Source organism: Pseudonaja textilis, chromosome 10, assembly GCF_049901715.1.
Source record: "Pseudonaja textilis isolate UNSWEBS1 chromosome 10, rPseTex1.2, whole genome shotgun sequence".
Lineage (NCBI taxonomy): Eukaryota > Metazoa > Chordata > Lepidosauria > Squamata > Elapidae > Pseudonaja > Pseudonaja textilis.
The window spans coordinates 17,774,864-17,801,705 of NC_141999.1; the positions used below are offsets into that span (position 1 = coordinate 17,774,864).

The 26,842-nt window shown below is 44.7% G+C and overlaps 3 protein-coding genes across 3 annotated transcripts in view; all 3 read right to left on the reverse strand.

The window, feature by feature from the left end:
• Positions 1 to 3,567: 3,567 nt before the first annotated feature.
• Positions 3,568 to 17,432, reverse strand: LOC148124924 (alpha-tectorin-like). The gene is made up of 11 exons (XM_087939430.1): positions 17,421 to 17,432; positions 15,746 to 16,138; positions 14,406 to 14,692; positions 13,205 to 13,473; positions 11,725 to 11,844; positions 10,498 to 10,682; positions 9,325 to 9,488; positions 7,465 to 7,713; positions 6,567 to 6,729; positions 4,925 to 5,027; positions 3,568 to 3,751 (listed from the first exon to the last, which is right to left on the reverse strand). The coding sequence occupies exons 1-11, from the start codon at positions 17,430 to 17,432 to the stop codon at positions 3,744 to 3,746; spliced, it is 1,953 nt and encodes a 650-aa protein (XP_087795556.1). The 3' UTR covers positions 3,568 to 3,743.
• Positions 17,433 to 17,495: 63 nt separating this feature from the next.
• Positions 17,496 to 21,469, reverse strand: LOC148124925 (alpha-tectorin-like). The gene is made up of 4 exons (XM_087939431.1): positions 20,963 to 21,469; positions 20,088 to 20,652; positions 18,287 to 18,486; positions 17,496 to 17,516 (listed from the first exon to the last, which is right to left on the reverse strand). The coding sequence occupies exons 1-4, from the start codon at positions 21,467 to 21,469 to the stop codon at positions 17,496 to 17,498; spliced, it is 1,293 nt and encodes a 430-aa protein (XP_087795557.1).
• Positions 21,470 to 21,889: 420 nt separating this feature from the next.
• The window catches only part of LOC113448180 (IgGFc-binding protein-like), a 32,046-nt gene continuing 27,093 nt past the window's right edge, over positions 21,890 to 26,842 (reverse strand). Inside the window, exons 18-21 of the mRNA XM_087939432.1 lie at positions 26,180 to 26,445; positions 23,931 to 24,529; positions 22,011 to 22,575; positions 21,890 to 21,918 (exon numbers count right to left, since the gene is read on the reverse strand). Of these exons, the coding sequence (XP_087795558.1) occupies positions 21,890 to 21,918; positions 22,011 to 22,575; positions 23,931 to 24,529; positions 26,180 to 26,445 (1,459 nt within the window). The remainder of the gene's footprint in view (positions 21,919 to 22,010; positions 22,576 to 23,930; positions 24,530 to 26,179; positions 26,446 to 26,842) is intronic.

Genomic DNA, 26,842 nt, shown 5'->3' on the forward strand with positions numbered 1-26,842 from the left:
CACACACATATGACAATCCCAAAACACACACCCACCCACCAAAATTCCCCGCCCCCTAAATTACAGACCAAGTAATACTGTCCAACTGCTCTCTGATGGTGGTCCTTAAGTTCATTGTTAAGTGCAATTATAGCTCTGGGATAGAAACTGTTCAGAAAACTTGTGGTCCGAGTTTTAATTGTTCTGTATCTTCTGCCAGAAGGCAACAGCTTCACAAAGATTGTAAGCAGGATGGGAAGAGTCTCTGAGAATGTTGTGCAACTTCCTCAAACAGTAAGGTGCGAAGATGTCGTCCAGGGCTGGTAGCTGACAACCTAGTTCCAAAATTACGATGGCCATTGTCCCTCCCTTCCACCCACATCCACCCTCCCGTGTTCACACACAACTGTGTTTTGGACACTCAACCGCCGGCCTGCATTTCTGGCTGTTCGCAGGTCCTACCATTAAATGGCATTTTAAGCTGTTTTTAACTGAAAACTGTCCTTCACTTCTGCTTTTCAACCCACAAAGAGCCATTGGTTTACTTAATGACTGTGCGTTCGAATCTATGCTCACTGAATTTGCTCCAGAACTGCCACAAAAAAAAAAAAAAAATGGGGGGAGGTGTCACATGGATGATCCACTTTATGACTGTCACAACTTTTCACCATGATGGCCAGGCTCCACTATAATCATATGCCGAGGGCTACCAGTATCTGAGAAGCATGCGCAGATATGAATAGGAGCACATAAATTACACACGTGGCCTCCGTGGCAGCGACTAGCGTGTCCCTTGAGAGCAGGCAGATTGTCCAGCTGGGGCTTGGGTATAATATCAACCCTGGACAAGAGCTGGAATTATAGGCTGGAAGAGCATGAATACGCTAAGAAGGGAGAGCGATTTCCAACAATGTTTTCCAACAGGCTGGGCCCAGGGGCAAAGCATCAGGCTGGGATATGGGGGAGTGGGGTGTCTCCTTAATTACCCCCAGAAACTTCCCTTTCCTCGGTCATTTCCGCTGCCTTGAAATCCACCCGTGACCTCTCCACTTTCGAAAACACCCAGGGCTCTTGCTAAGCTGCCCTGGGACAGACGGGATATTGTTTGGGAAGCTGGAGGACAAACAAAGAATCCTTTGAGCGATGTGAGAACAGCGGCATCACAAGGCGGGGCGGGAGGCTCGGCCTTTTGTTCCTCCAGCTCCCGAAGAGGCACCAGGAGCCAATGACAAAATCCAGAAACAACACTGAGGGTGGGGGGAGGAGGAGGAGGAGGAGGTGGCACGACGGCTTCACTAGGGCATTTCTTCCCACCTCTGTCCTTCCTCACTTGGGTGTGTTTTGGCTTGGAGATGCCATCTGAGAGCCGTTTTGTGTAGGTGGCACTGAAGTGAGAAAGAGAGAGAGAGAGAGAGAAGAGGGAGGGAGGGGTGGAGGAGAGAGAAAGAGAGAGGGAGAAGGAGAAGGAGGGGGAAAGAAAGAAAGAGAGAGAGGGGAAGGAGAGAGAGAGAGAGAAAAGAGAGAGAGAGAGAGAGAGAAAGAGGGAGGGGTGGGGAAGAGAGAAAGAGAGGGGGAGAGAAAGAGAGAAGAGAGAGAAAGAAAGAGGGAGAAGGAGGGGGAAAGAAAGAAAGAGAGAAAAGGAGGGAGGGGTGGGGGAGAGAGAGAAAGAGGGGAGAGAAAGAGAGAAGAGAGAAAGAAAGAGGGAGAAGGAGAAGGAGGGGAAAGAAAGAAAGAAAGAGAGAAAGGGAGGGAGAGAGAGAGAGAGAGAGAGAGAAAGAGGGGGTGGAGAAGGGAGAGGGGAGAGAAAGAGAGAGAGAGAGAAAGAAAGAGGGAGAAGGAGAAGGAGGGGAAAGAAAGAAAGAGAGAGAGAAAGAGAGGGGGTGAGGGAGAGAGAGAAAGAAAGAGAGAGAGAGAGAAACAGAGCTAGGAGCGATGGTAGCTTGGCAGCCCTGCAGAACTGGGAGCTTAAGAGAGCATTTCATTTCATGAGTTTGCGAAGGCCAGTCCTGGAGAATGGGATGATTCAGTCCACATTTTCTCAAGCGGTCGCAGCTGTAGCCGGGTGAGCCAGAGCAGAAGGGGCTCCGAGGGCACCCCTGGCAACCAGCCAAGCCAAGTGGCGCCTTAGCAGGGATGTCGGGGAGAGGTCAACAGGGTGACACGCTCCAGGAAGCAAACTCTAATTTCCTCGGGCTCAGAACTGAGGAAAGAGAGAAGAAGATGGTAGAAAAGGGAGAGGAAGGGATGAGAGAGAGGGAGAGGGAGGGAGAATTTACCAACGCTTTTTTTTGCTTGCTCAGTAGGATGAGCTAAGGAGGGAAGGAACAAAGCACTCAGTTTGGTCTTTGAAAGAACTCAAAGGTCATGTTGCCTTTGTGCCAAGAATTGCCACTTTGGAGGTAGTTGATTCTTGGGTGGGAGACCACCAGAAGACTCTAAACTGTAAGGTGGACTGCAGGAGGGAGGGAGGGAGGGAGGGAAGGAAGGAAGGAAGGGAAGGAAGGAAGAAAGGAAGGAAGGGAGGGATTTCATGACTTTAGCAACTTTAAAACATTGACTGGGGAATTCTGGGAGTTGCCCACACATCTTAAAGTTGTCAAAGTTAAGAAACATTGGCCTAAAACCAACAGCCAATCCTTCTGTACTATGGCTTAAAAATACTGCAGGGACCCATCCGGGTAGGTCGTCTAATGTCCCCCTGGCTGCCAATTTGTTTCCCATCAAATACCAAGTGCTGTTTATCATCCTATACAGCTGCCTATGACTTACAGAGAACTTTCCCCTCCACGTGAACCACCCGGCCCCAATTTCTTGAGTTCGTTTGTGGTGATTCACCTATGTTTGTTCCTGATTTATCTGGTGGCAATGGGAGGCCAATTCTTTCCAAGCTGAGAGGCCTCTTATCATGGTTGCTCCGAATTCTGCAACAAACCTGAATCTAATTTTGATCTGCTATCGTCATGGCTAAAAAATGTCAACAGTTGGCCACATGTGAAGTATAACAAATAAATTATTGTGGTGTTGTTCTTTTCATCCCAATTTCTCTTTTCGGTTGCCTCTATTTTACACTGCCTACTGCAGCATGGGGGGGGAATTAATGTCTTCCTCTTTTTGGGGGTGCAGGGAGAGGCCACACCAGATCTCATGAAAGGAGTGACTGGCGGCACGACAATGGGAGGTGTGCTCAGTCCCTTTTTCAGAGATCACCAACCAGCAGGTAATCTCCATCCAGAGGTAGCATTCAGCAGGTTCTGACCAGTTCTGGAGAACCGGTAGCAGAAATTTTGAGTAGTTCAGAGAACCAGCAAACACCACCTCTGACTGGAGATTTTACAGTATCCTTCCCCTGCCACGCCCACCAAGCCACGCCCACAGAACCGGTAGTAAAAAAAAAAAATGGAATCCCACCACTGGTGCAGTTTGATCTACTGTGTGTATTTTTGCTCCGACACACTAGTAATTTCATTACATTAAAAGCCGTGAAAAGCATGGAACGGTATTGAAAGGACAGAGGAAAGGACATTTTGTGTACTTTACAACTTTAATTATACATGCATTCAGATATTGAATAATCAAGACTGGGTCTAAATATGACTCCCTTGTCCTGGCATCACCCAGAACGTTTCCACCCCCTGAGTTATAACGTTCTCTATCCTTGAGTCAATCAAGACTATGCTCTCTGAACGGTGGGCCTCATATCTGTCATCTTCATCCATCCAGCCGTGTCCCCAGGAAAAGAAGCTAGCAGGGAATCCAGCAAGACGCTAAAGTGCTGGGGAATAGAAATAGAAAGACGATGGGCTACGGTTTTTATTGGCCAACTTGAAGTCCTGTAGAAAAAGATGTGGAAGCATCAGATACCCCATGTCTGCCCGAAGAACAGGGGTGTCAAACTCAAAGGCCTGGGGGCTGGATCCAGCCTGAGGGGTGCATAGATCGGGCCTGCAGGGTCGCCCTGGAAACAGCGAAGGACCAGTCCGCGGTGTCTCTGCCGGCAAAAACAGAGCTCGGGAGGGCCACGGGTGCCCTATGCGAGCTCCATTTTCGCTGGCAGAAGGTTGCAGGAGGCCGTCACAGCTGAAAATGGAGTTCGGGAGGCCGTTTTCGCTGGCCGAGCGCTCAGGCCATCACAGGCACCCCTGACACAAGTGACATCATGCTGGCCGTGTCCCCTAGCCACGCCCCCAGGTCAAAAAACAAAGCTTTGGTATGGCCCTCAATGAAATTCAGTTTGCACCCCTGCTGTAGATGGTTGGATTGTCTACTATTGACCTCACCCCTTTCCTAAGGGGGCCTGCATAAGGTCACCAATGTGCCTACCGCCCCTGTCCTACTGTTTTTTTCTCTTATAGGTATCCATTTGATGTATTGATAACTATGTTTATTACTTATACCTGTTACCTTATAATCGCTTGACAAAATAAATAAAATAAAAATAAACGAATAAATAAATAGTTTGAAATGATCCTCCCCCAGAGATGGGCTGCTGCCAGTTCGCACCGGTTCTGGTGGACCAGTAGCTAAGATTAGGCGCAGTTCGGCAAACCGGCAAATCCCATCACTGGCTGGCCCTGCCCCCGCCCATTTTTGGACTATTTTCAGGCTGTTTTCCAGGCCAAAAATGGCCTGAAAATGGCCTGAAAATGTCCCAAAGAACAGTCCAAAAACTGCCCCAAACCAGACTGGTTTTTAATCCATTTTCAGGCCAAAAACAGCCTTAAAATGGCCCCCAAAACAGCCTGAAAACAGCTGAAAAATGGGTGGGGCTAGCCAGTGGTGGGATTAGCCCCAACTGGCTGAATCGTTGAGGTGAGTGGCCAGCAGGTGGGGCTGGATCTGATGACTGACATCACCCAGCCAATCACATGACCAACCAGCCATGCCTACCCAGCCAGAGAACTGGTTGTTTTGAAGTCAAAATGCACTCAGGCAGGAAGTAACCTACCGTGATCTATCAGGTTGCTACTGTATTTCAAGAAAGGGCCAGCCGAGATGATGGCTGATGGAGGCTTCCTTCCTACAATCACAGAGCCCGGTGAATGGCAGTTCTGAAACAGGGAAAATAAAAATACCGTTATCTTGTTCAAGAGAACTGCGTACCAATGCCATACAAGTAGTCCTTGATTTACAGCAGTTCATTTGGTGACCGTTCAAATGGCCCTGGAAGGAGCGACCTATGACCATTTTTCACTCTTATGACCATTGTAAAATCCCCATGGTCATGTGATTTATTCAGATGAATGACAACTGGTTCATATTTATGATGGTTTCAGTGTCCCAGCTTCATGGGATTCCCTTGGGCGACCTTCTGACAAGCAAAGTCAACGGGAATTGCCAGATTCACTTAACAACTGTGTTCCTAGTTCAACAGCTTCAGTGATTTGTTTAACAAATGTGGCAAGAAAAGTCATAAAATGGGCCAAGACTCACATAGCAAATTTCTCACTTAGCAACATAAATGTTGGGCTCCATTGTGGTCGTAAATCGAGGACAACCTGTATAGGTTAGGTCTGCTGCCTCACTTTATGTTCCATGTGAACTAAGAAGGAGCTTGGCTAAGCTGTTTTCACAAATTATTTCCTTGGTCCAGGCTCGAGTTCCTCTAATATCTCACCACGGCCTTGGTGGCAGCCCTTCCTCCTGTGCTTCAGAGCCAGGGCATGGGGCAACTTGCTACAGCCAACTTGCTGTGGCCAACTCACCATGGCCAACTCACTATGGCCAACTCACCATGGTCAACTCACCATGGTCAACTCGCCATGGCCAACTCACCATGGCCAATTCACCATGGCCAACTCACCACAGCCAACTCACCATGGCCAACTCATCATGGTCAACTCACCATGGCCAATTCATTGCAGCCAACAAATTATGGTCAACATGTTGTGGCAAGTTGGTCATGGTGAGTTGGCCGTGTCATAGACCCAGCCAGGAAATGGAACAACTTGGACCATGCTCTATGCACTCTAGAAGAACTCTGGCTTGGCCCTACAACCTCATGTTTTGGGGTCAAATCAAGCTAAGAGCGATGGAGTGCATAGACTCTTTTGAGCCCACATTTCTTCATCACATCCCATAGCTCAGGGGGTGTGCAACCTTAAACACAAAGAGCCATTTGAACCCGTTTCCCACAGAAAAGAAAACACCAGAAGCCAATAATTTAGCAACCGGTGTGACTGGGTAGGCATGGCCAACTCAACGTCACTCACTTCCACCCAGTCACCTGTCAATATGGAGCAAGTCTCCATCCCCTCACCATCAGCCTTACCTTCTCAGGCCAGGCAAGGAGTGACAGGGAGGGGCCAGCCAGTGGTGGGATCAGCCAACAGGGAGCTGCAGCAGAAGGCTGAAAGAGCTGCATGTGGCTCCAGAGCCACAGCTTGCATACCCTGCCATAGCTGAAACCCCACTAGGAAAGCATTCACCCTAAATCACTGCACTTCTTAAATAAATCATGCGGCTGTTAAGGAACAGGCATAAGAAAGAATTAGATTCTTTCTCATTTTTCCCATTGCAAACCAACCAGGCTTTTCTCCTACAATGTCAAAGAGAAGACCTCATCTACCCATTTCTCCTCCCTCTCTCACCACGGTGCATTTGGCCATCCAGAAGTTGCAGAGGCGGATGCGACAGTGTAGGAAAACTTCTTCAGAATCCGCGATGAAGGTGAAAACATTGAAGGAGAAGCGGCCCAACAGAGATACTCCATCCTCTTCAACTCGGACAGTGTCATCTTGAGGGTTGGGACACCTGCAGAGGGAAAGGTTAGATCAGACAAGAGGTGGTATTCAGCAGGTTCTGACCAGTTCTGGAGAACCGGTAGCAGAAATTTTGAGTAGTTCAGAGAACCGGTAAATCCCACCTCTGACTGGCCCCGCCCCCATCTATTCTCTGCCTCCCAAGTCCCAACTGTTCGGCTGGGTCTCCTTTGGTTGCCCTGCAAAGGAGAACGGAGCTACAAAGCAGGTTAGTGGGGTGGGGAGGGAATGGGGATTTTGCAGTAATCTTCCCCTGCCACACCCACCAAGGCACGCCCACCAAGCCATGCCATGCCCATCACACCCACCATGGTGCAAAACTTTACTTAATAACGGTTTCACTCAGCAACTGAAATTTTGGGCTCAATTGTGGTCATAAGTCGAGGACTATATGCATAAATCAAGCCAAAAGCAGATTATTCTTAGTACTGCAACTTTGTTTGTCAGTTAGCTTCTGATGCCAGTAATTAGGAATCTTGTTATTACTATCTCAAAGGCAACCAATGCTGTATCTCCTCAATTTTCTGTATTTCTTCTCCCCCCTCCCCAAATCTTTGGGGTGACTTTGAATGGTTGACCCCATTAAGCAGAAGGATGAGAAACACCTGCTCTTTCAGATGTCACTAAATGACCTCCCATCCTTCACTACTGGGGATGCTAGTGGGGGAGACAAGAAGTCTTCTCCCTTCCAAACTCTGTTTCCTTTCAATTCCCATGAACAGCTTACTGGTTGGTGATGAGATCCCACTGAATGCTGGAGGAAGGATCTCTGTCCGGCGTGGCCCAACATGAGGACAAGGTGACCACAAATCGCGTAGGGTCAGCTCCCAAAATCTTGATGCCCACATAGGCCCTGTGGTTGACCATGAGCACAATAGGGCTTTGGGTAAACGGTTTGCTGTACTGGGGATCTTGGTACAAGGTCATGATGGCCTGGTAGTTGCCTTGGCCAGAGGAGACGGTCATGTTAATGATGCTACCAAAGGAATAAAACAGAAGAGAATTATAATGGTTTTTGACAAAGGTTTGGAGGAAGCATTAAGGGAACATCACAGGTTCTCAGAAATAGTTGTGTTGTAGGACAAGTGGACAACATCACTTGTGTTGTAGGACAATGCAAGTGATGGGAGAGAGGCAAGAAGAAAACGGTTAAGAAATAGCAGAATGGAGGTCTCGGTGGGACAGGGGTGGGCAACTATGGCCCTTTTATGAATTATGGACTTCAACTCCCAGAATTCCTGAGCAAGCCATGCTAGCTCAGGAATTTTGGGAGTTGAAGTCCACAAGTCATAAAGGGGCCATAGTTGCCCACCTCTGTGGTGGGACCTTTGGTTAGATCCTGTAGGGTTGGCTGAACATTCATATAACAATTCTAAAGCAATATTTCCATATATAAATTGTACAGGAATAAGGAGATCCTGGATCAAATTCTGAGTCTTGTTTTATGGATGCTTAAGGCTAAGCTAAATGTCTGGGCAAGAACTCAAAACACTAACTTTGCTTAAACTAAACTTCTCTGGTGAAGCACCAATGCTTCTCTCTAGCATGAAAGCACGACTTGAATTTGTTATGGACCAGGAGTATGCTGAAAATGTGGTTATTGATCTTAGGATACACGGAACAATTTATGGTCCTTGAGAAATAGACACTTCATACCACACTTAACCAGGTCAGTTATAAACCTAGTAATTACATTTGTATAACATACTAAGGCTTCACTGTGATTAGATCAGTATTTCTGGGCGACTTTAAGATGTGTGGATCTCAGCTCCCAGAATTCCTCAACTTGTCAAATCTTAAAGTTGTCAAAGTTGAGAAAACCTGGGTTTGACTTTTTGTTATTCATCTGTATCTCAGGCTGTTTGATTAGATTATGATTCAATTTCTTGAGTAACCTCCAAGTTAGCCAACCAAGTAATCAAGGAAGCAGGATCTGTGAATGCCACCAATGTATTTTTACATCAGTTGTAATGCATTTACAACCCATTGCATTACAGTACATGGGTTTTTAATCCTATGTACCGCCTAGAGATGCCATGCCTCACTGGTGGTTATATCCATATCATAAATAATTCTAAGCAATGAACGAGTGCTCTATTTTTTTCCCAGATTCCTAAAGAAAGGAATGGGTTATTTTTGAGGAAGATCTGCCACCCAGTGGTAGAGAAGGAAATACTAACCACAATATGGAACGATTTGGAGGTGTTATCTACTCAACGTGGACATGTTGACTTTTCACCTTACTGGTCTCATTGCTATCAAAAAAAAAAAAAAAATTCAATGCTGTGATCTGAAGAAGGGTGCATGGCTGGAGGCCACAGGATAGAAACTAGACAGGGTCATACAGACCACGTACCACTCAGGGTTCTCGAATGTGGGGTGTGGTAGGATGGGGGAAGGGGAGAGAAAAAAGATGTGGTAGGAAACAGCAAATAAAAAGATTCTTTTTTTGCAAATGGAAGACACCAGGAAAGTTGAATCAAAGGACACAAAAGTAAACGGTGTGGTAAGGTGTGGGGGGGCTTTAATAAGGGGAAGAATGCACGTATAACTGCTGCCCTGGGAAACTTGTCCAGCGTGAACTCACTCGTGGATGGGATAAATCACAGAGGCCATGGAGAGGTTGATGTTTAGGGGGAAAGCACAGGAGAAACGCAGGAAAAGAAACCGGTCTCGGCTGATCATCCCGCCATAGGTGTTCTCCAGATGACCCTGCACTACGTTGGTGTAGATAGCATGGGTAGAATTTACCTGGAAAGAGCAGGAGAAAAAAAAAATGGGAGGGGAAAAAAAACAGAGGACAAGGTCTTCTTATTGCAACCTTGTTGTCTAGGAATATGTTAATCAAGGAATAGGAAATTCATTTACAGGTAGACTTCAAGTGACCACCAATTAGGACTGGCATTGTTTATTGTTAAGTGATGTTGTTGTTGCACCTGATTTTACCGCCTTTTTTTTGGTCATGGTTGTTAAGCAAATGATGAACTCGTTAAGGAAATTTGACTTCTCCGTTGATTTTGGTTGTCAGAAGTCCCCTTAAAAGATAAAGGTTCCCCTCACACATTCGTGCTAGTGGTTTCCGGCTCTAAGGGGTGGTACTCATCTCCGTTTCAAAGCCGAAGAGCCAGCGCTGTCCAAAGACATCTCCGTGGTCATGTGGCCGGCATGACTAAACACCAAAAGCGCATGGAACGCTGTTACCTTCCCACCAAAGGGATCCCTATTTTTCTACTTGCATTTTTTTACATGTTTTCAAACTGCTAGGTTGGCAGAAGCTGGGACAAGTAACGGGAGCTCACTCCATGACGCAGCGCTAGGGATTCGAACCACTGAACTGCTGACCTTTCTGATCGACAAGCTCAGCATCTTAGCCACTGAGCCATCGCATCCCTTTGAAGTCCCTTAGAAGATCATTAATGGTGATCCCAGGACAGTACAAATGTCAAAAATTCATGCTGGTTGCCAAGCACCCAAATTCTAATCCCAGGACTGTGGGAATGCTGCCATGCTTGTGAATGCAAGGTTAAGACATAAGTCACTTTCTTTAGAACCCTTTTAACTTTGAACAGTCCATAATCAAATGGTCATAAATTGAGGACTACCTGTATTCTATTCATCTGGTTTGAATTTTGCAAAAGCCTTGTCTAGAAGTCTCCTTAACTGCCCTTCATCTTATCCTTTCGACAGCAGGCTCTTCCAACTAAAGACGCAACTATTTTGGTGCAAGCTCTCTGTTTCAGGTGCTTCCTGGGCTTCCTACCTCCATTTGGGTCCCACAGGTTTTCTGCACCGTGTCAAAGTAGAAGACAAGTCGGTCTCCAACTAAGGATCCCGTGCAACTGAGGTCAGCCAAGTGGAGTCTTTCAGCAGGGAATCCGTCGGTGAAAAGAAGGCAGCGGGAGAGAGCAACCATACTTCTGCTGTTCGTGCAGGTCAGCTGGTAATCTGTAGGAAGGAAGAATATAAAGTGATATTTGGCTTAACAGAATGGTAGAGTTGGAAGAGACCTTGGAGGTCCTCTGGTCCCAATTCTGAGGCACACCGTGAAGGACATAGAGAAGCAGAGGAAGGAAGGAAGGAAGGAAGGAAGGAAGGAAGGAAGGAAGGAAGGAAGGAAGGAAGGAAGGAAGGAAGGAAGGAAGGAAGGAAGGAAGGAAGGAAGGGAAGGAAGGAAGGAAGGAAGGAAGGAAAGGAAAGGAAAGGAAAGGAAAGGAAAGGAAAGGAAAGGAAAGGAGGAAAGGAAGGAAAGGAAAGGAAAGGAAGGGAAAGGAGGAAGGGGAGGGAGGGGAGGGAGGGAAGGAAGGAAGGAAGGAAGGAAGGAAGGAAGGAAGGAAGGAAGGAAGGAAGGAAGGAAGGAAGGAAGGAAGGAAGGAAGGAAGGAAGGAAGGGAGGGAGGGGACTTTAAAGGAAACCGTGGGTCAAAGTTGTGACTGTGAATGATTAAGCTTTTGAAAAGCTCAGCTGGAGCCACTGAGCCCAGACAGAAAGAGATGAGAGTACAGAGGCTGAAAATGAAAAGCTGAGCATTGGTTCATGCATAAATACATGTTTCCTCACTTGATGCCAGTTTAAAGGGAGATCAACTCGAGGGTTATCATGTGGATGCCAAAAACAGAAGTCTGGAAGAAAGGCCACTGCAACCAGAAGATCAAACTCCTGCCACTTTTTCACATGTGAAGCCTGTAAAAACGGAATGGCACTCCCATCCCATGATCCCAGTACCAATAAAAGAGAATATTTTAGCTCAGAGTTGACACGAGGGGTTCTTGGTGCTCTCTGAGCTTGGTTGTTTTCTTGTAGACCTTTTACTACCCAACTAGGTTACGTCATCAGTGTTGTCTTGACTTTTTGTGTGTGTGGGGGGAACACACTGCCCCCTGCAGGCTTCTCTGCTGCAGCAGCATTGAACAGGAAACAAATTCGTATTCGAAGACAAATGGCACAAAGGAGGAAAAAAAACCAGAAATCAGCTCAGGCATTTGCTTACCATAGTCGGCCCTCTCAGTGGGGCTGTAAGATTTGTGGCAGAAGCAGCCCCATTTCCCTCTCCTTTCCCCACACCATTCATCGTCTCCACAAGCCAAGTCAAGGCAGGGGTCAGTGGCAGCTGCAGAAGGAACAAGAGGTTTACTAGCAACAGGTTTGGTCCTCGGTCCTCGTGATTTTCCTCTCCCCTTCCTTGGATGAAGCAATGATGGCAGAGCATTTCAATAATCCCGGGGTTATTTGTTATAGGTCTCCAGAAGTTTCGTTAGGAATCAGATTTGTCAGTCTAAAGCAGCAGCCAGTGAAGACATGCGTCAGAGCGTTTGGCAGCATAACTACCCAGGAGCAACACACAGCACACAGAGCCTTAGACGCTAACAGTGGTTTAATATACAATAGGTCTATACAAATAATATACATGTGGTAGGCAAAATACATTTACAAGCGAGCTTTTCTTCTTCCTATAACACACAGAGAACTTCTGCACTGAACACTGGTCACAAGGAAAGAGAACCACACCCTCGAATGGCTGCCTTTACATACACACCTCTTAAGGGGAACTTTACACTCCAGCCTTAAAGGGAAATACCCATACTCTGTGGAACCACTCTCTTTACTTCAGCCAGACTTACATCAGCTTCACAGAATCCTGCAGGTACTCACATACTGGCCAGTTTCTAAACCTTAATACTTTAACAACATGGCCTATTGCTTTGAATATATCTGTGGGGGGGAGGGACTGGAAGTGGATTTATGGCATGGACACTGAATCATTTCCCTGCCCTAAACATTTCTCCTTGTGCTTAGTTTTCTTTCCTTTTTCCTTTTTTAAGCTTTCTTTTCCATTTCTTTTTCTTCCTTACTCTTTAATAAGATTATCTGAGGGACCGTCTTTTGCCGGTCACATCTACCCGATCCATCAGAAAGGGGAGGCAGGGGATGTTGCGGGTCCCACCCCTGAGGGAGATACACCTGGTGGGACCCAGAAAAAGGGCCTTCTCCGTGGTGGCTCCCTCTCTCTGGAATATCATTCCCCCAGAGATTAGAATGGCCCCCACTCTGGCATTCTTCCGGAAGGCACTGAAGGAGACCTGGTTCTGCCAGCGGGCCTGGGGAACCCACAGCAGAATGGAGCCCATCTAATGGTTCATGCGATCTGCTGTCGTCGGGGCAGGGGAGTGGGTGGGAATTGGGGGTGATTTTTTTCCCAGATTTTGTTCTATTGTACTTTATTAATTTATTTGATTCTTTCTGTTAGTTTTTATTTTTTTATTTTGTTTTAAATATGGTTTTACATTCTGTAAGCCATCTCGAGTCGCTGTGGGCAAATAGGCGGCAAAATAAATAAAACAAATAGATTAAATTAAATAAATAAATAAATAGTTTAGATGACCTTTTACCTCTTTTCACAACTTTGAATAAAATTATTCAAAAGAGATCTTCCCAAATTTGTTGGACAATAGAGAGAGATGGACACTCACGGCACTGGATGGAAGCCCTCCAGCTTGGCGTCTGAATTCCTTCAAGGAAGCACATTTCCTCATAAGCCGCAAGGCTGATGCACAGCATGTTGTTATGGCTCCCGTAGTGGCATAAATCATACAGGCAGGCCAAGTAAAACGGGGAAGGGTCCAAGTGCCAGGAGCACTTGGCAAAAGGCCCCGTTTGGCTGACCAAAATCCCGCAGAGCTTTCCGTATTCCTGCAGATTTTCATCACAGGGCTCCAGGGTGGAATTGTCATCCAAACACCTTCATAAAGTAGCAACAACAGCCAAGCAAGAGGCCTTGGTTTTGTTAAAAGCTCCACAGCAAAATTTAAACAAATACAAGAGGATACAACAAATAACAACTCTAGCAAATGCAGGAAACGAAGCAACAATGTTTTATCAAACATGTTGTTGATTCAGATGCCTTCCTTGGTGTTGCGTTATTAGCAGTGGCATAAAATGTATTCCTAGCTCTATAAACACATGAAAAAGTCGACATCACAATCTAATAATACACCTGTAATACCATCAAGCTCTGGCAGCCTTTCTTTTATACAGTACTAGCCATGCTTCACTACAAAACCATGTGATCAGGGGAGGAAAATAAGGGGAAAAATTGTACCTCTGCCTATCAGCATCCATCGGTATTCATCTGGCTAATGTCCTGTCAGTATGTGAGAGGGCTGAGACTTGAGGGCTGTTTGGAAACTGAAACATGGAAACTGAAACAGTATTTGCTGTGTGAGCAAGAAGGAGACAGCAAGGAGCCTGGGTCTGGCTTAGCTCAACTGTTCTGTACTGAAGTTGTTTGGTGCTGTGAAACTAAAATGGAAACCTCACTCCTCTGCTTGTGTTTTGTATTTGGAACAGATTTCTGTTCAGGTGGGGAGTGGGAGTAGAACTCCTTAGCATCAGAGTGTATTAATAATAATACATACGAAATACTAATGCTCTGATGGTCATTTCGAAAAATCCTTTCTTAGTGAGCACCTAAAAGCCAAGAGGAACATACGTGCCAAATTTCAGGTTTGTAGGCTTTACAGTTGTGGAGATGTTGTGATGAGACGTGAGTGCTTTTTCACTTTTATATATATATAGACTTGCATCTATTTTGGAATGCACAATGACTTTGATTTCATTGGACTCACAAGGGAGCAGTGAGGCTTAACATATCATCTTTGAAGCTTTTCTTACCCTGCTGGGCTGGTCTCTGTTTTCCAGGCATTGCCAAAATGCAAATCATTCTGGGCTCTGCTTCCATCGGGCAGCACCTTATCATCCTCTGAAACACCATTAAAATTCCCACACATTCCGCACAGCTTCCCCTGGTATTCTGGTCCCACTCTGATGAACAGAGTATGTTGGCCATTATAATGGATTTCTACATTTGCTGCTAATTTTACAATCACCATATTTTTTATCTTGGAAATGAAGCCCGTGAGTTCCAAGGTATGGGGCAGTTCCACCATTTCCTGGTTGACCTGAAAAAAGGAAAGTAGAATTAGGGAAGTGAGCTGAATAAGTTACATCTAAATCACGAATGCGGTCAACTGAATTTTTTTTATCCCTTTCCTATAATGGTGAAATTTGGGAGTCATTCCTTAAAGGTGATGTCAGCTTTGGAAGCCATATTGAGATCCGATGCTCCCACGCTGCCACAATAGAGCCTGAGAAAGTGGGAGGGAGGAATTCGTTGGAGTATATCTAGTTAGACAAAATAAAATTCTTTTGCTGGTTCAAGGTCACTGAGTGTGGCGCATAATGAAATGGGAATCTTACTTTAGGACGGATGGTGATTAGACCATGTGATGTGATGATGGCTAAGTGGGGGATGGATTTGTAGTTTTAAATTTTGCAAGGGAGCCCGAAACTTTCAGATTCAGGATTCCACAGATGTTCTAGTTACTATCCAAATAAAAGAACCTTTGAGAGAAGTCTGTCTTGGAGTTATTGGTTGGAATGGAGGGTTGCTGGAACGCTGACAGGTGAATGGTGGGAATTTTAGGAGATTGAAGGATTCATTCACAAAGCAGTGATAGCTGTATTTGGCTAACCGGAAGCAGTGATGATGATCAAGTCTGATTGTTTTAAAGGGGAATTAAATGAATTAGTGAAGAAAAAGGCCATTCACGGTCACAGGCCAGGCCCAGAATCAAAGACAACTTGGGAATCAATGTCACTTGCTACATACTACATAAGAAGGACAGCAACAGACTTCCAACAGACATCTAGTGGACATCAGAGAAGAATGCTGGACTAGATGGACCACTGACCTATTCTAGCAAGAACCGGAAGATATGGTGATCTAGGACTAGGATTCTAACATTAATTTGTGTAAACTCTGACTACTAACTGGATAAGTTACTCACCTACCTTATGAGTAGAACTTTCTTCATGAAAAGATAAATGTTAATAACTTGCAGAATTCCATCTCTTCAATGTTCTAAAATATCCCTGGAATGAGTCTTTGGCAGAACAGAAAGGCACAAAAGCAACTGTGATGTAGCAATCACATATGGCAATATTCCACATACCTCTACAATCAGACCAGTCTTTAGGACGATAAGGAAGCTGAGCATGCTGCTCTTCAACCAAATTTCCACTCGAGTTACAAAAGACACCAGAGAGTTTCCCCGATGTTGATTCTGGGCCACAACCCGGAAGAAGAACGGAGAGGAGGCATTGCAGAGCTTTGAGATCTCGTAGGCACAGGTGCCTTGGAAATGTGCCACCGACCCATCAAAAGTGAAGTAATGAGGGTCCCCAGTCACTGTGCAGGTTCCCCACGGAGAGTGACAGCCTAGTTTCCCATCCTTCAGGGTACATGTCTGTCCAGGATTACAACTGGCAGCAACGCAGCGGAAGTCAGAGGGGCCATAACAACTGCACTGCTCATGGCAACCAGGCAGCCAGACCCGGTCCCCAATCTGCGAAGAAATGTTAACAATGAAGTTCATAGAATCAAGATGAAGGGAGGTACTAGTACCACTCTACAAAGCCTTAGTAAGACCTCACCACAGTGTTCAGAGTGCTAGAGATGGTGTTTTCTTTAGGGACCCTGATAAATGGTTGTTTCTCCTTTGTTTTTCTTTCAAACTGACCAATTTGCCTGCTTTCCCCCCAACAATCAAGATCAAGGGAGGTACTAATACCATTCTATAAAGCCTTAGTAAGACCACACAACTACATCCAGTTTTGGTCACTACACTATAAAAAAGATGTTGAGATTCTAGAAAAAGTGCAGAGAAGAGCAACCAGGATGATTAGGGGACTGGAGGCTAAAACATGAAGAATGGTTGCAGGAACTGGGCATGGCTAGTCTAGTGAAGAGAAGGAGCAGGGGAGACATGATAGCAGTCTTCCAATATTTGAGGGGCTGCCACAGAGAAGAGGGGGTCAAACTATTTTCTAAAGCACCCAAAGGCCAGACAAGGAATAAAGGATGGAAACTGAACAAGGAGAGATTCAACCTGGAAATAAAAAGAAATTTTCTGACAATGAGAGCAATCAACCAATGGAACAGAAGTTGCCTTCAGAAATTGTGGGAGCTTTATCACTGGAGGCTTTCAAGAAGTCACTGGGCTACCGTCTATCAGAAATGGTGTAGGATCTCCTGCTTGGGTTGGGTTGGACAAGACAATCTACAAGGTCCCTTCCAACTCTGTTAATTTGTTAATGGATTATGACGTTCAAGCAACACCTATCAACACAACTCCTTGGTATCATGCAACATGCTCAGACCTGAGCTAAACTACACATTTTATTACCCCTCCAAAAATGTTCTCTAAAGAAATTCTAAAGATGATTTCACCCTTAACTATGAATAGTGGTTGCTCTTTGCCCTTGTTGAGTTAAAATGTGAAAGGTGGCTTTGATCTCCTTCACTCTAAATATTTGTTGGGGTTTCTGCCCTTGCTTACTGTATTACATTTGGCAAGGATAAAGTCTCCTTTCTTTAAAAAAAAATGCCTTTAGAAGAACATTTCTGCTCTCAGCAAGATGCATCTGGTTTAGCTATTTCCTCTGCCGGAAACATTTGACCAAATAAAATGAATGGTCTTTTGCCCTTGAAGCAGAAGTCTGATTTTTCCCAGAAGGGTTGGAAGCAAGCCTGATCCTTGATAAAGTATTCATGATACTTTAAGCACTATTTTTAATTCTGTTTATTATTATTGCTTTGATCTGAATTGCTCTGTTATTCTTCTGTACTTGCAGGTGCATGCTTGCTCGTAATTTATAATCCGAATAATACCCTGGCCTGATTTATAACATTTACTGCCTGTTCTAGAGTTCAAAATCCGTCTGCTAAAAACAGATATTATCACCCTTAAAACAGGATCACAAAAAGCTTCTAGTTCCCCTTGTGGACAGACCACTTAGTTTTCCTCTCCTCCATCAGCAAAGAGTAGAAAGAAGAGATGAACCAGAATTCAAGGAACTTGACAGGACAGTGTCCTAACCAAGTCAATAAGCCCAGCTCAGTGCCTGCCTTCAGCACCATGAATTTCTTGGACCTCCTTTCATACTTGTGGTTCTAGATACTGATAGAACATCAATGGGCAGGATAGCTATCGTGGCAATGGTGGGATTCAAAAATTTTTACTACCAGTTCTTTGGGCATGGCTTGGTGGGAGTGGTATGGCATGGTTTGGTGGGCGTGGTGTGGTTTGGTGAGCATGGCGGGGGAAGGTTACTGCAAAATCCCCATTCCCTCCCCATCCCACTAACCTGCTTTCCAGCTCCGTTCTCCTGTGCAGGGCAACCAAAGAAGACCCAGCCGATCAGCTGGGACTCAATGGGAGGCAGAGAAGAGATGGGGGTGGGGCCAGTCAGAGGCGGTATTTGCCAGTTCTCCGAACTACTCAAAATTTCTGCTACTGGTTCCCCAGAACTGGTCAGAACCTGCTGAATCCCACCTCTGTATCATGGTAGGTTATTTGAAGACCATCACTGGATGTTTAGATGGAGGTTATTAGCATTCTAGGCCAAAACTAAGGGAAGTTCAGGAGAGACATTATACCATGGTAGTCACTCAATATTATATGGTGTCACCTGGTTAGGAACTAGGATTTTACCTTATAATTCAGCCCATTGTATATGCAGCCACACTGTTGTTCTGGAATGCAACTCTCCCCGCTGCGCAAATACCCGTGGTCACAGAAGCATCCCTCAGAGCATGTGGGAAGGCAGTGAAGCTGGACCCAAACATGCGAGCAAACATCCTGGCAGGGAGGCCCACAGAGTTCATAGTGACTGTTGCTCTGGCAATCAAGGCCTGTTCAAGAAATGAGACACAGGATATCATTAAAAAATAGGAATTCCTCAAGGTTCCAGAAGGAGTAAGCACGATTTGGCAAAAAGTAATGGAGACCTTTGAGCTTATGGTATGCGGGCAAAATGTGTCTGTTTGATTGCAACCTTATTCCTGTTTCGAAAGCACCTTGAACTGTAGGCTTGAGTCTGCTAACAGATGGAGCATTTTGCACAACGTGTCCTAATGTGCCTGACACATGAATGTGTGTTTCCTGAGAAAACTCCTTTTAAAATAGAGTATAAACATCCTGTAACGTCTCATGTTTACCCAAGGCTTAGAAATTGATAGTGTTTTTGCAAACTTATCTTTCACAAAGAAATAGGAGAGTTTGAGCAAAGGAAAACAGATGCTTCTCTTCGGTGTCACCTTCCAGTAATTGTCTATTGAGGTTCTCAGTCATCCAGGTCCTGGTTGTCCCAAAGGTGCTTTTCCAAAAGGCAACTGGAATTTTTTTGTTTTTCCTTGAAGACATTTCACTTCTCATCTAGGAGGCTTTTTCCATTCTGATTGAATGGTCAGTCACCGTTCAGTCAGAACTGAAGAAGCTTCTTGGATGGGAAGCGAAACATCTTCATTTGGCACCACAGGTGGGATTCATTTTTTTTACTACCAGTTCTGTGGGCGTGGCTTGGTGGGCGTGGCAGGGGAAGGATACTGTAAAAACTCCTGTCAGAAGTGGGATTTGCCGGTTCTCTGAACTACTCAAAATTTCCACTACCGGTTCTCCAGAACTGGTCAGAACCTGCTGAACACCACCTCTGTATGGGACTCTTCCTGAAACAGTCCCTTGCTGAAAGTCACCCAAAGACTGCTGGCTGATCGTGATTTGAACCTTAATCCCCTCCATCTCAGCCTGAATCAGAGGTGGCATTCAGCAGGTTCTGACCAATTCTGGAGAACCTGTAGTGGAAATTTTGAGTAGTTCGGAGAACCGGCAAATACCACCCCTGACTGGAGATTTTCACAGTATCCTTCCCCTGCCATGCCTACCAAGCCACGCCCACAGAACCGGTAGTTAAAAAAATTGAATCCCACCACTGGCCTGAACAATGTACTGCAATGGCCTTTATGGGCAGTGAACTCTAAGCCTAGATTAATAAACACAATTATAGGGGGGCATAACATGTCATATTGAAGTAAATCAATCATATTATGGCATAATATGCTGTTCTGATTTACCCAAGGTAAGAGATTCTACAGCGTGCTGAATCCCAAGCACCCTAATTCTATTTTTAGTCTAATCTACCATGTTGTGTGAACTCAATGTAATACTTTTGAAAGACTTAGGATTTTGTGGTGCCATTGGACAACAATGCACGAACCCTTATAATTACATGGAATTACCGCTTAAGACAGGTAACAAACCTGACAACCTAATTACATGGCAAAGCACAGTAACTATGTAGGTAATTCAACAACCCTTTTATCAATCACAGGTTTGAAGCATTTAAAACTTTAGGTTGCTTTAACTTAAGAACTGCTGACCTTAAGTGGAGAAGGTCACAGGATGTTCAGAACAGACATATCGAAGTTCAAAGTAGAAATGCATATTCTCCACCTACCACAGAAGTCTCCCCTCCTCCAAGGTGAGATGGTGACATTGGCTCTCTGACAAGTTGCAACATATATCTGAATGGAGTGGCATAGGATGCCATGGTCTCCAGAAGAGGCATAAAGGTCAAAAATGCAGTCTGTGAAGAAGGACAGGGGGTCAACTTGGAGATGGCAAGAACCAAATGGCCCATCTGGATCCTGGATGATCCAGCACAGCGATTCAAACTGAGTGAGATGTTCTCCTTGTTCCAACACTGGGATAAAGGCAACTGATTCACCAGTATCAGCAAGATTAGTTTCTGATGTCCAGTTCAGGACAAAGTCCAGTATGTCCTCTGTAGACGAGCCATTTCTCATCATAAAGTCATCCTCCATGAGTTCATTGAAGTTCCCACATAGACCACAAGTCAGGCCCCGGTATTCAGGGGAAAGCTTAACAAAGAGATTGTGACCCGGGTCGTAATTTACTATTAAACCAAACTCTGTTTTTAAAACGGTATACAAGCCATGTTGATAAATGGTGATTCCTAAAGCCTGGATTTGAACGGGAAGGTTTACTATCCCTCCATCAATCTGTGTGAAAGACAAGAACAAAGACCATTGATTGCTACCCATAGAAAACTCAAGTAGTGCCACACACAAAAACAACAACATAAAATTAACTGGGGCTTCAGAATCTAATTAATCGGTGTCAGTCCTCCAAAGCATCTAAGAAAGAAGAGATTGTTGAAGAGAACCAACAGATGTGTTGTGTCAGAAGCCTGATGTTCAACTACACTGGAATTGCAATTCCTAGCATCTCCAAACTGAAGAATTTCCACTGGTTCAATTGACAGAGAACAAAACAATCACCTAGAATAGATGTTCATCTTACTTTATTTACCTTGAGTGTTCCTTGATGTTCTCTCTGCAGGTATACCTGAGTATTGTTCACTGATACAATAACCTCTGATAGTCCAGATAAAGGGCTGCTAAGCAGCTTCTCATGCTTCACCTCAACCCTGAAAGAAGGTAAAGACTTGGATGTTGGACACAGTTCCACCAAGACATGTTTGGAGATACTTTGGAAGTTATACTGCTGCCCATCGAAGGTGGTATAGTGGAGAAATTTAGAAACTCGACAGATGCCATCTGGCAATGCATGGCAGCCAAATACTCCCTTCCGAGTGCCACAGAATTGTTCAGGTCCGCAGAAGGACCCATTAGCTTCAAGGGCAGAGATGGAGCCATCACAGTAATACTTTCTTTGACAGTTTTCTCCTTCCAGGAAGAATGTTTCCCCTTTCAAGTAATACCGTCCGTTGTAGCTGCAGCCACACTGCTCCCACGGAACACAGTCCGTGCCACTCAGCACAAACCCCGCTTCACACTGGCATCCCTCTACACACATGCTCTGGAAGCAACTTGGAGGTCCAGCAGGTTGGGTGCAAGAAACAGGGCAGGGGGAGCCGCAAAGCTCGTAATAACTATTTGGTGGGCAGGTCAACTCTGAAAGACACATGCATGCCATTTAATCCAATCCCAAAGAAATTGTGCAAGAGAAAATAAGATAGATTTAATGCCTATGTAGAGATCCTGTGGTCTTCCAAAGATTGAATTCCCAATCCCGACAGTGTTAGTTTACATGGCTTATGATGAAAGGCGATAGGAATTGTCATTTAACAATGTCTGAAAGAACACACTGAAAAAGGAAAGAAAAATGTGCCAATTAAAAATGGAAGATTTTCTTCTTCTGTGTCTGGATCAAACTTTAGATTGCCACAATGAAGCCACCTTCTGGACTTTGTCATTGGCCAAAAATACCTCATTATCAGTACATGATGAAGAGCAACTGCCAGCCTAAGTATGGAGAGGGCCTAACACAAAAATGAGAATAGTTGAAATTATACTCAGTAAATTCAGTTATATTTAACTTAATTATATTCACTTACCGCACTCCGTAATTCCCCTCCAAGGCTGAATGCTGATGCCACGAACCTGACATTGCCAAGCATAGCTTTGGAGAGCTTTACACAGGGTCTTATGAGCCCCCTGATTTATGCAAAGGTCCGTTACACAGTTTTCAGTGTGGTTTTGAAAACTCACAAGGTTGCCACATTCTTTAAACGGCCCATCTCTGTCACTGATCATCCCACAGTAATTCTGAGACCTGAAGAGGGCTAGTTGAATTTCACTGCAGGTGGCTGAAACTTCCACCACTGCACAGAAAGAAGGGGAATCCGTTTTTTTCCAGCTGTTACCAAAAATGTTTCTATCGTGAACTACAGAGCCATTGGGAGTCCTGAAGTCCTGCTGATGGTTCTCACTGAAATCTCCACCCAGACCACAGAGGAAGCCAGAATAAGTCTCAGGAACAGAAATGGACACATAGTAAGACCAGTCGTAGGAGATGGAGAGACCAAACTCAGTTTGAATGATGAGGGACGATCCGCTGTAATGAGCATGGAGCTTCCCGGAAGCCAGGATGACAGGCAGATTCATCCAGAAACCATTGACCTAAGACAAAAAGGTGACACTAGGAATCCTCAAGAAGGAATGGATCGGTAGTCCCAGTGATGGTATGCTACTGATTCGGACCGGTTTGGACAAACGGGTAGTTTTTTTAAAAAGCCTCCAATCAGCTGAGAGGAGGAAAAAAGCCTCTGGTGATCAGCTGAGAGGATAAAACCCCAAAAAGCATATAGGAGGGTGGGAGGCTCACTCCTAGATTTTCATTTCTTCATCCTCTCGGCTGATTGGTTTGTTAGGGAAGCGCACATTACACGTGATCACCCACCAAACCAGTAGCAACTAAGGTAGGATCCCACGACTGGGCAATCCCCAATTTTTAATCTGAGAATGATTAATTTAAAGTAAAAAGGTAAAGATTCCCTTGAGTCAAGCTCTACTCAAAATGACCACACGGAAACATCTGTGTGGTTTTCATAGGAGAACAGGGTGGACGTGGTTTGGCATTGCCTCATTCTGGGAATTATACCAACGAATCAAGGTGGGACAATCTTGAGTTTCTTTCTCACCATTTCTTATTTTTCGGGGCTAAACTCAGAATTTACTTATAGAGGTAGTCCACGATGTATGGCCACAATTGCACCCAAAATTTATGTTGCTAAGTGAGACATTGGTTGAGAGAGGCTTGCCCATTTTACAATCTTTCTTGTCACAGTTGTTAAGTTACTAACGTGGCTCTTAAGTGTATCTGGCTACCCGATTGACTTTGTTTGCCAGAAGGTCACAAAAGAGATTCACATGACCCTGGGAGACGCCAACCGTCATAAATAAGAGTCAGTTGCCAAGCACCTGAATGTTGATCATGTGATCATCCATAGGGATGCTACAATGGTCATAGGTGTGAAAAACTGTCATAAGTCACTTTTGTCACTGCCGTTGTAACTTTGAACGGTCACTAAATGAACTATTGTAAGTTCAGGACTACCTATATAGCATATTTTCCTCTCAGTGCTCTGTTCAACAGTCTGCTTAGTCTGCCATCTGCTGCCACCTTCTGAGTCTTTCTTGAATTGCATGCCTTGGACATTGGTTTTCACACCAGAAATGCCCAATGATAAAATTCTTCACATATTGCTACTGAACTGTGGTGGTGCAGTGGTTAGAGTGCAGTACTGCAGGCTACTTCTGCTGACTGCTGACTGCCAGCAGTTCAATTCTCAGTGGCTCAAGGTTGACTCAGCCTTTCATCCTTCCGAGCTCAATAAAATGAAGATCCAGATTATTGGGGACAATACGCTGACTCTGTAAACCACTTAGAGAGGGCTGTAAAGCACTGTGAAGCGGTATATAAGTCAAAGTGCTATTGCTACTGCTACTGGGAATTTGTAGAAAGCCCTTCTTACCTGAACTTTGCCTTCCTGTCCTTCGTTTACAATGATGTGTTCCCCGTAGACATCCAGCGTAAGTTGCCTAGTCCAAGAGGCTGCAATGGAGTATCTGTGCCCATTTACTATGCGAATGGTGAAGGCAGGTAGCTTGCTGGGAGGGCCACAATATTGAGTGAGGATGTACGTGCATGCTCCTTGATAACTAAAGGCCGCCCCACTGAACATGATAACATGAAAGTAGCCAAATACCCACATAGTGCTGTATGACACAGGATAACAGTCCCAAATGCCATCCACGGTTTTGCATATCTCCTGAGGCCCACAGGTAAGCTCCTGGCACTCCAGAGGATGGCCAGGTTGTCTGCAAGAACACTTTTTGCTGCAAGCATCTGGCAGGACCATCTCTTCTCCCAGCTGATAGTCACGGCCGTTGTGCTGACAGCCACACTGTCCCAGGGGAATGCATGCACCATCATTCAGGACATGCCCCTCCCGACAGGTGCATCCAGGAATGCATGGATTGGGGCATTTGATGAGAGCTGTGTGGTTGGCACAAGTGAGCGGGCAAGCTGTGCCACAGAAATCGTAGTAAGCATTGGGTGGGCAGGTAATAGCTAAGAGACAAAGAGAACAAACGGTTAAAATGAGACGCAGACCTCATCCAGGTTTGGGAAGGCAGGAACTACCATCTGTCAGAAATGGTGTAGGGTCTCCTGCTTGGGTAGTGGGGTTGGACTAGATGACCTACAAGGTCTCTTCCAACTCTGTTTATCTGTAATCTGTAAGGTTAAAACAGCTCTGTAAATCTTTGCTGTGGAAAACCAACCCATGAATTGGGGATATGTCCATCCATCTCTGTTCATTCTGCAGATAGATAGATAGATAGATAGATAGATAGATAGATAGATAGATAGATAGATAGATAGATAGATAGATAGATGATAGATAGATAGATAGATAGATATACAGAGATAAAGGGGTGGGATTCTACCAGTTCGCACCTATTCGCTAGAAGCGGTTGTTAACATTCTAAGCAGTTCGAGAACTGGTTGTTAGAAGAAATTACTGGCCTAATCCTGTAAAAAAGGCAGGAAGGAAACATTCTGGTGTTGTTGCTAACAGAAACTGCCTCTCCGTTATTACATTCTTGGCAGGACTAGACTTCCTGTCTCAGGAACTCTGGAGGTTTTTTTTCCCCTCCTTTCCTGGTAATTTGCTTGTGTGGAATGACCATTCAAAGTTACAATTGCACTGAAACAAGTGACTTATGACCATTTTTCACACTTACGACTGTTGCAGCATCCCCACAGTCATGAGAGGCCAGGCAAGGAGATGCGTGCCTCGATGTGAGTGATATTGAGTTGGCCACGCCCAGCAAATAACATGACCACCAAGCCACGTCCACCTAGTCACATGACCACCAAACCACATCCACCAACTAAGCCATGCCCACACAACCAGTTGTTATAAAATTTGAATCCCACCCCTGGATAGATAGAAGATAGATAGATAGATAGATAGATAGATAGATAGATAGATAGATAGATAGATAGATAGATAGATAGATAGATAGATAGATAGATACCACTCACACATCATCACAAAATCTCCAGAACCGTAAAGGCTACAAACTTGAAATGTGGCACATATGTTCCTCTTGTCTTCTAGGTGCTCACTAAGAAAGGATTTTTCTAAATGACCATCAGAGCATTAGTATTTCATATATATTATTATTAACACACTCGGATGCTAAAGAGTTCTACTCTCCCTCCCCACCTGAAAAGAAATCTGTTCCAAATGCAAAACACAAGCAGAGGAGTTTCAGTTTTACTTTCACAACAGCAACCAGCTTTAGTACAGAACTGTTGAGCTAAGCCACACCCAGGCTCCTTGCTGTCTCCTTCTTGCTCACACAGCAAATGCTATTTCAGTTTGCAAACAGCCCTCAACTCTCTCACACACCGACAGGACGCCAGCCAGATGAATGGGATGGGATGCTGCAACGGTCATAAGTGTGAAAAAAAATGCTCCTAAGTCACTTTTTTCCGTGCTTTTGTAACTTAAAACAGTCATTAAATGAATGGTTTTAAGTTGAAGATTACCTATGATTCCTAGTAACCTCCAAAGGAAACACCAAATAGCCCGGCATTGCATCTCTGAAACTTTTCATACTTCAAAACTAAAAAAAAAAAAAAAGCAACAACATATTTTTCACACCAGGACATTTTGATGAGAGATCAAAAGGAAAAGGCCTCCTTGCTCACCACATCCAAGCTCTTCCTTCCAGCTAGGCACCTGCACCCCGAGAGTCTGGCACATCTCCTCATAGGTTTCTATAGCCGCGCACAGCATGTCATGTCCTTGTCCATACTGGCAAAGATCAAAAATGCAGGAATTGTAATATGGAGCAGGTTCCTCGTGCCAGTGGCACTCTGAGAAAGGCCCAGACTGATCTGTGAGGATTCCACACTTCGGCTCCCATTCTAGGTGATTTGTGCAGGGTGCAAAAGCACCTGTGTCATTAGTGCACCTGAAAGGCAAGAAAAATCCCTTTGCGTTATATGCAGACATTATATTATTGTGTGTTAATCGTAGGGCATCTTCTCTTTCATAGATAATATCTTTTTTTAATGCATTTTTCTTAAATGAGGTTTTTTTTTTTCAAACTTGGCAACTTGTAGTTTAGTTTAGTTTAGCGTCATTGTCATTAATCTCATACCACAAAATTAAATGCCATCTTCAGTGTACATTATAACTATAAAAAATAAAACACAAACACACATCCTTCCCATTCTATACAATTGAATTGAAAACCCCTGGTGTTGCCTTCGTATTGTACTATACAGAAGAATTCAATATTGTTACTGCTCTGGGATAGAAGCTGTTTTTCAGTGTATTTGTCCTTGTTTTTATTATCCTGTACCATC

What these genes read in the sequence shown, in the direction of transcription:
- LOC148124924 (XM_087939430.1), bottom strand. An exon ending in ACAGAGACCAGCCCAGCAGG is followed by an intron (nt 13,474 to 14,405) that starts GTAAGAAAAGCT and finishes TACTTTATGAAG; the next exon opens with GTGTTTGGATGACAATTCCA. An exon ending in CCTGTGGGACCCAAATGGAG is followed by an intron (nt 9,489 to 10,497) that starts GTAGGAAGCCCA and finishes TGCTCTTTCCAG; the next exon opens with GTAAATTCTACCCATGCTAT.
- LOC148124925 (XM_087939431.1), bottom strand. Translation starts at nt 21,469, where the DNA reads ATGTGTGTAGAGGGATGCCAGTGTGAAGCGGGGTTTGTGCTGAGTGGC. An exon ending in AACATCAAGGAACACTCAAG is followed by an intron (nt 20,653 to 20,962) that starts GTAAATAAAGTA and finishes TCTTTCACACAG; the next exon opens with ATTGATGGAGGGATAGTAAA. An exon ending in ACAATGGGCTGAATTATAAG is followed by an intron (nt 17,517 to 18,286) that starts GTAAAATCCTAG and finishes ATCTGTTTTTAG; the next exon opens with CAGACGGATTTTGAACTCTA.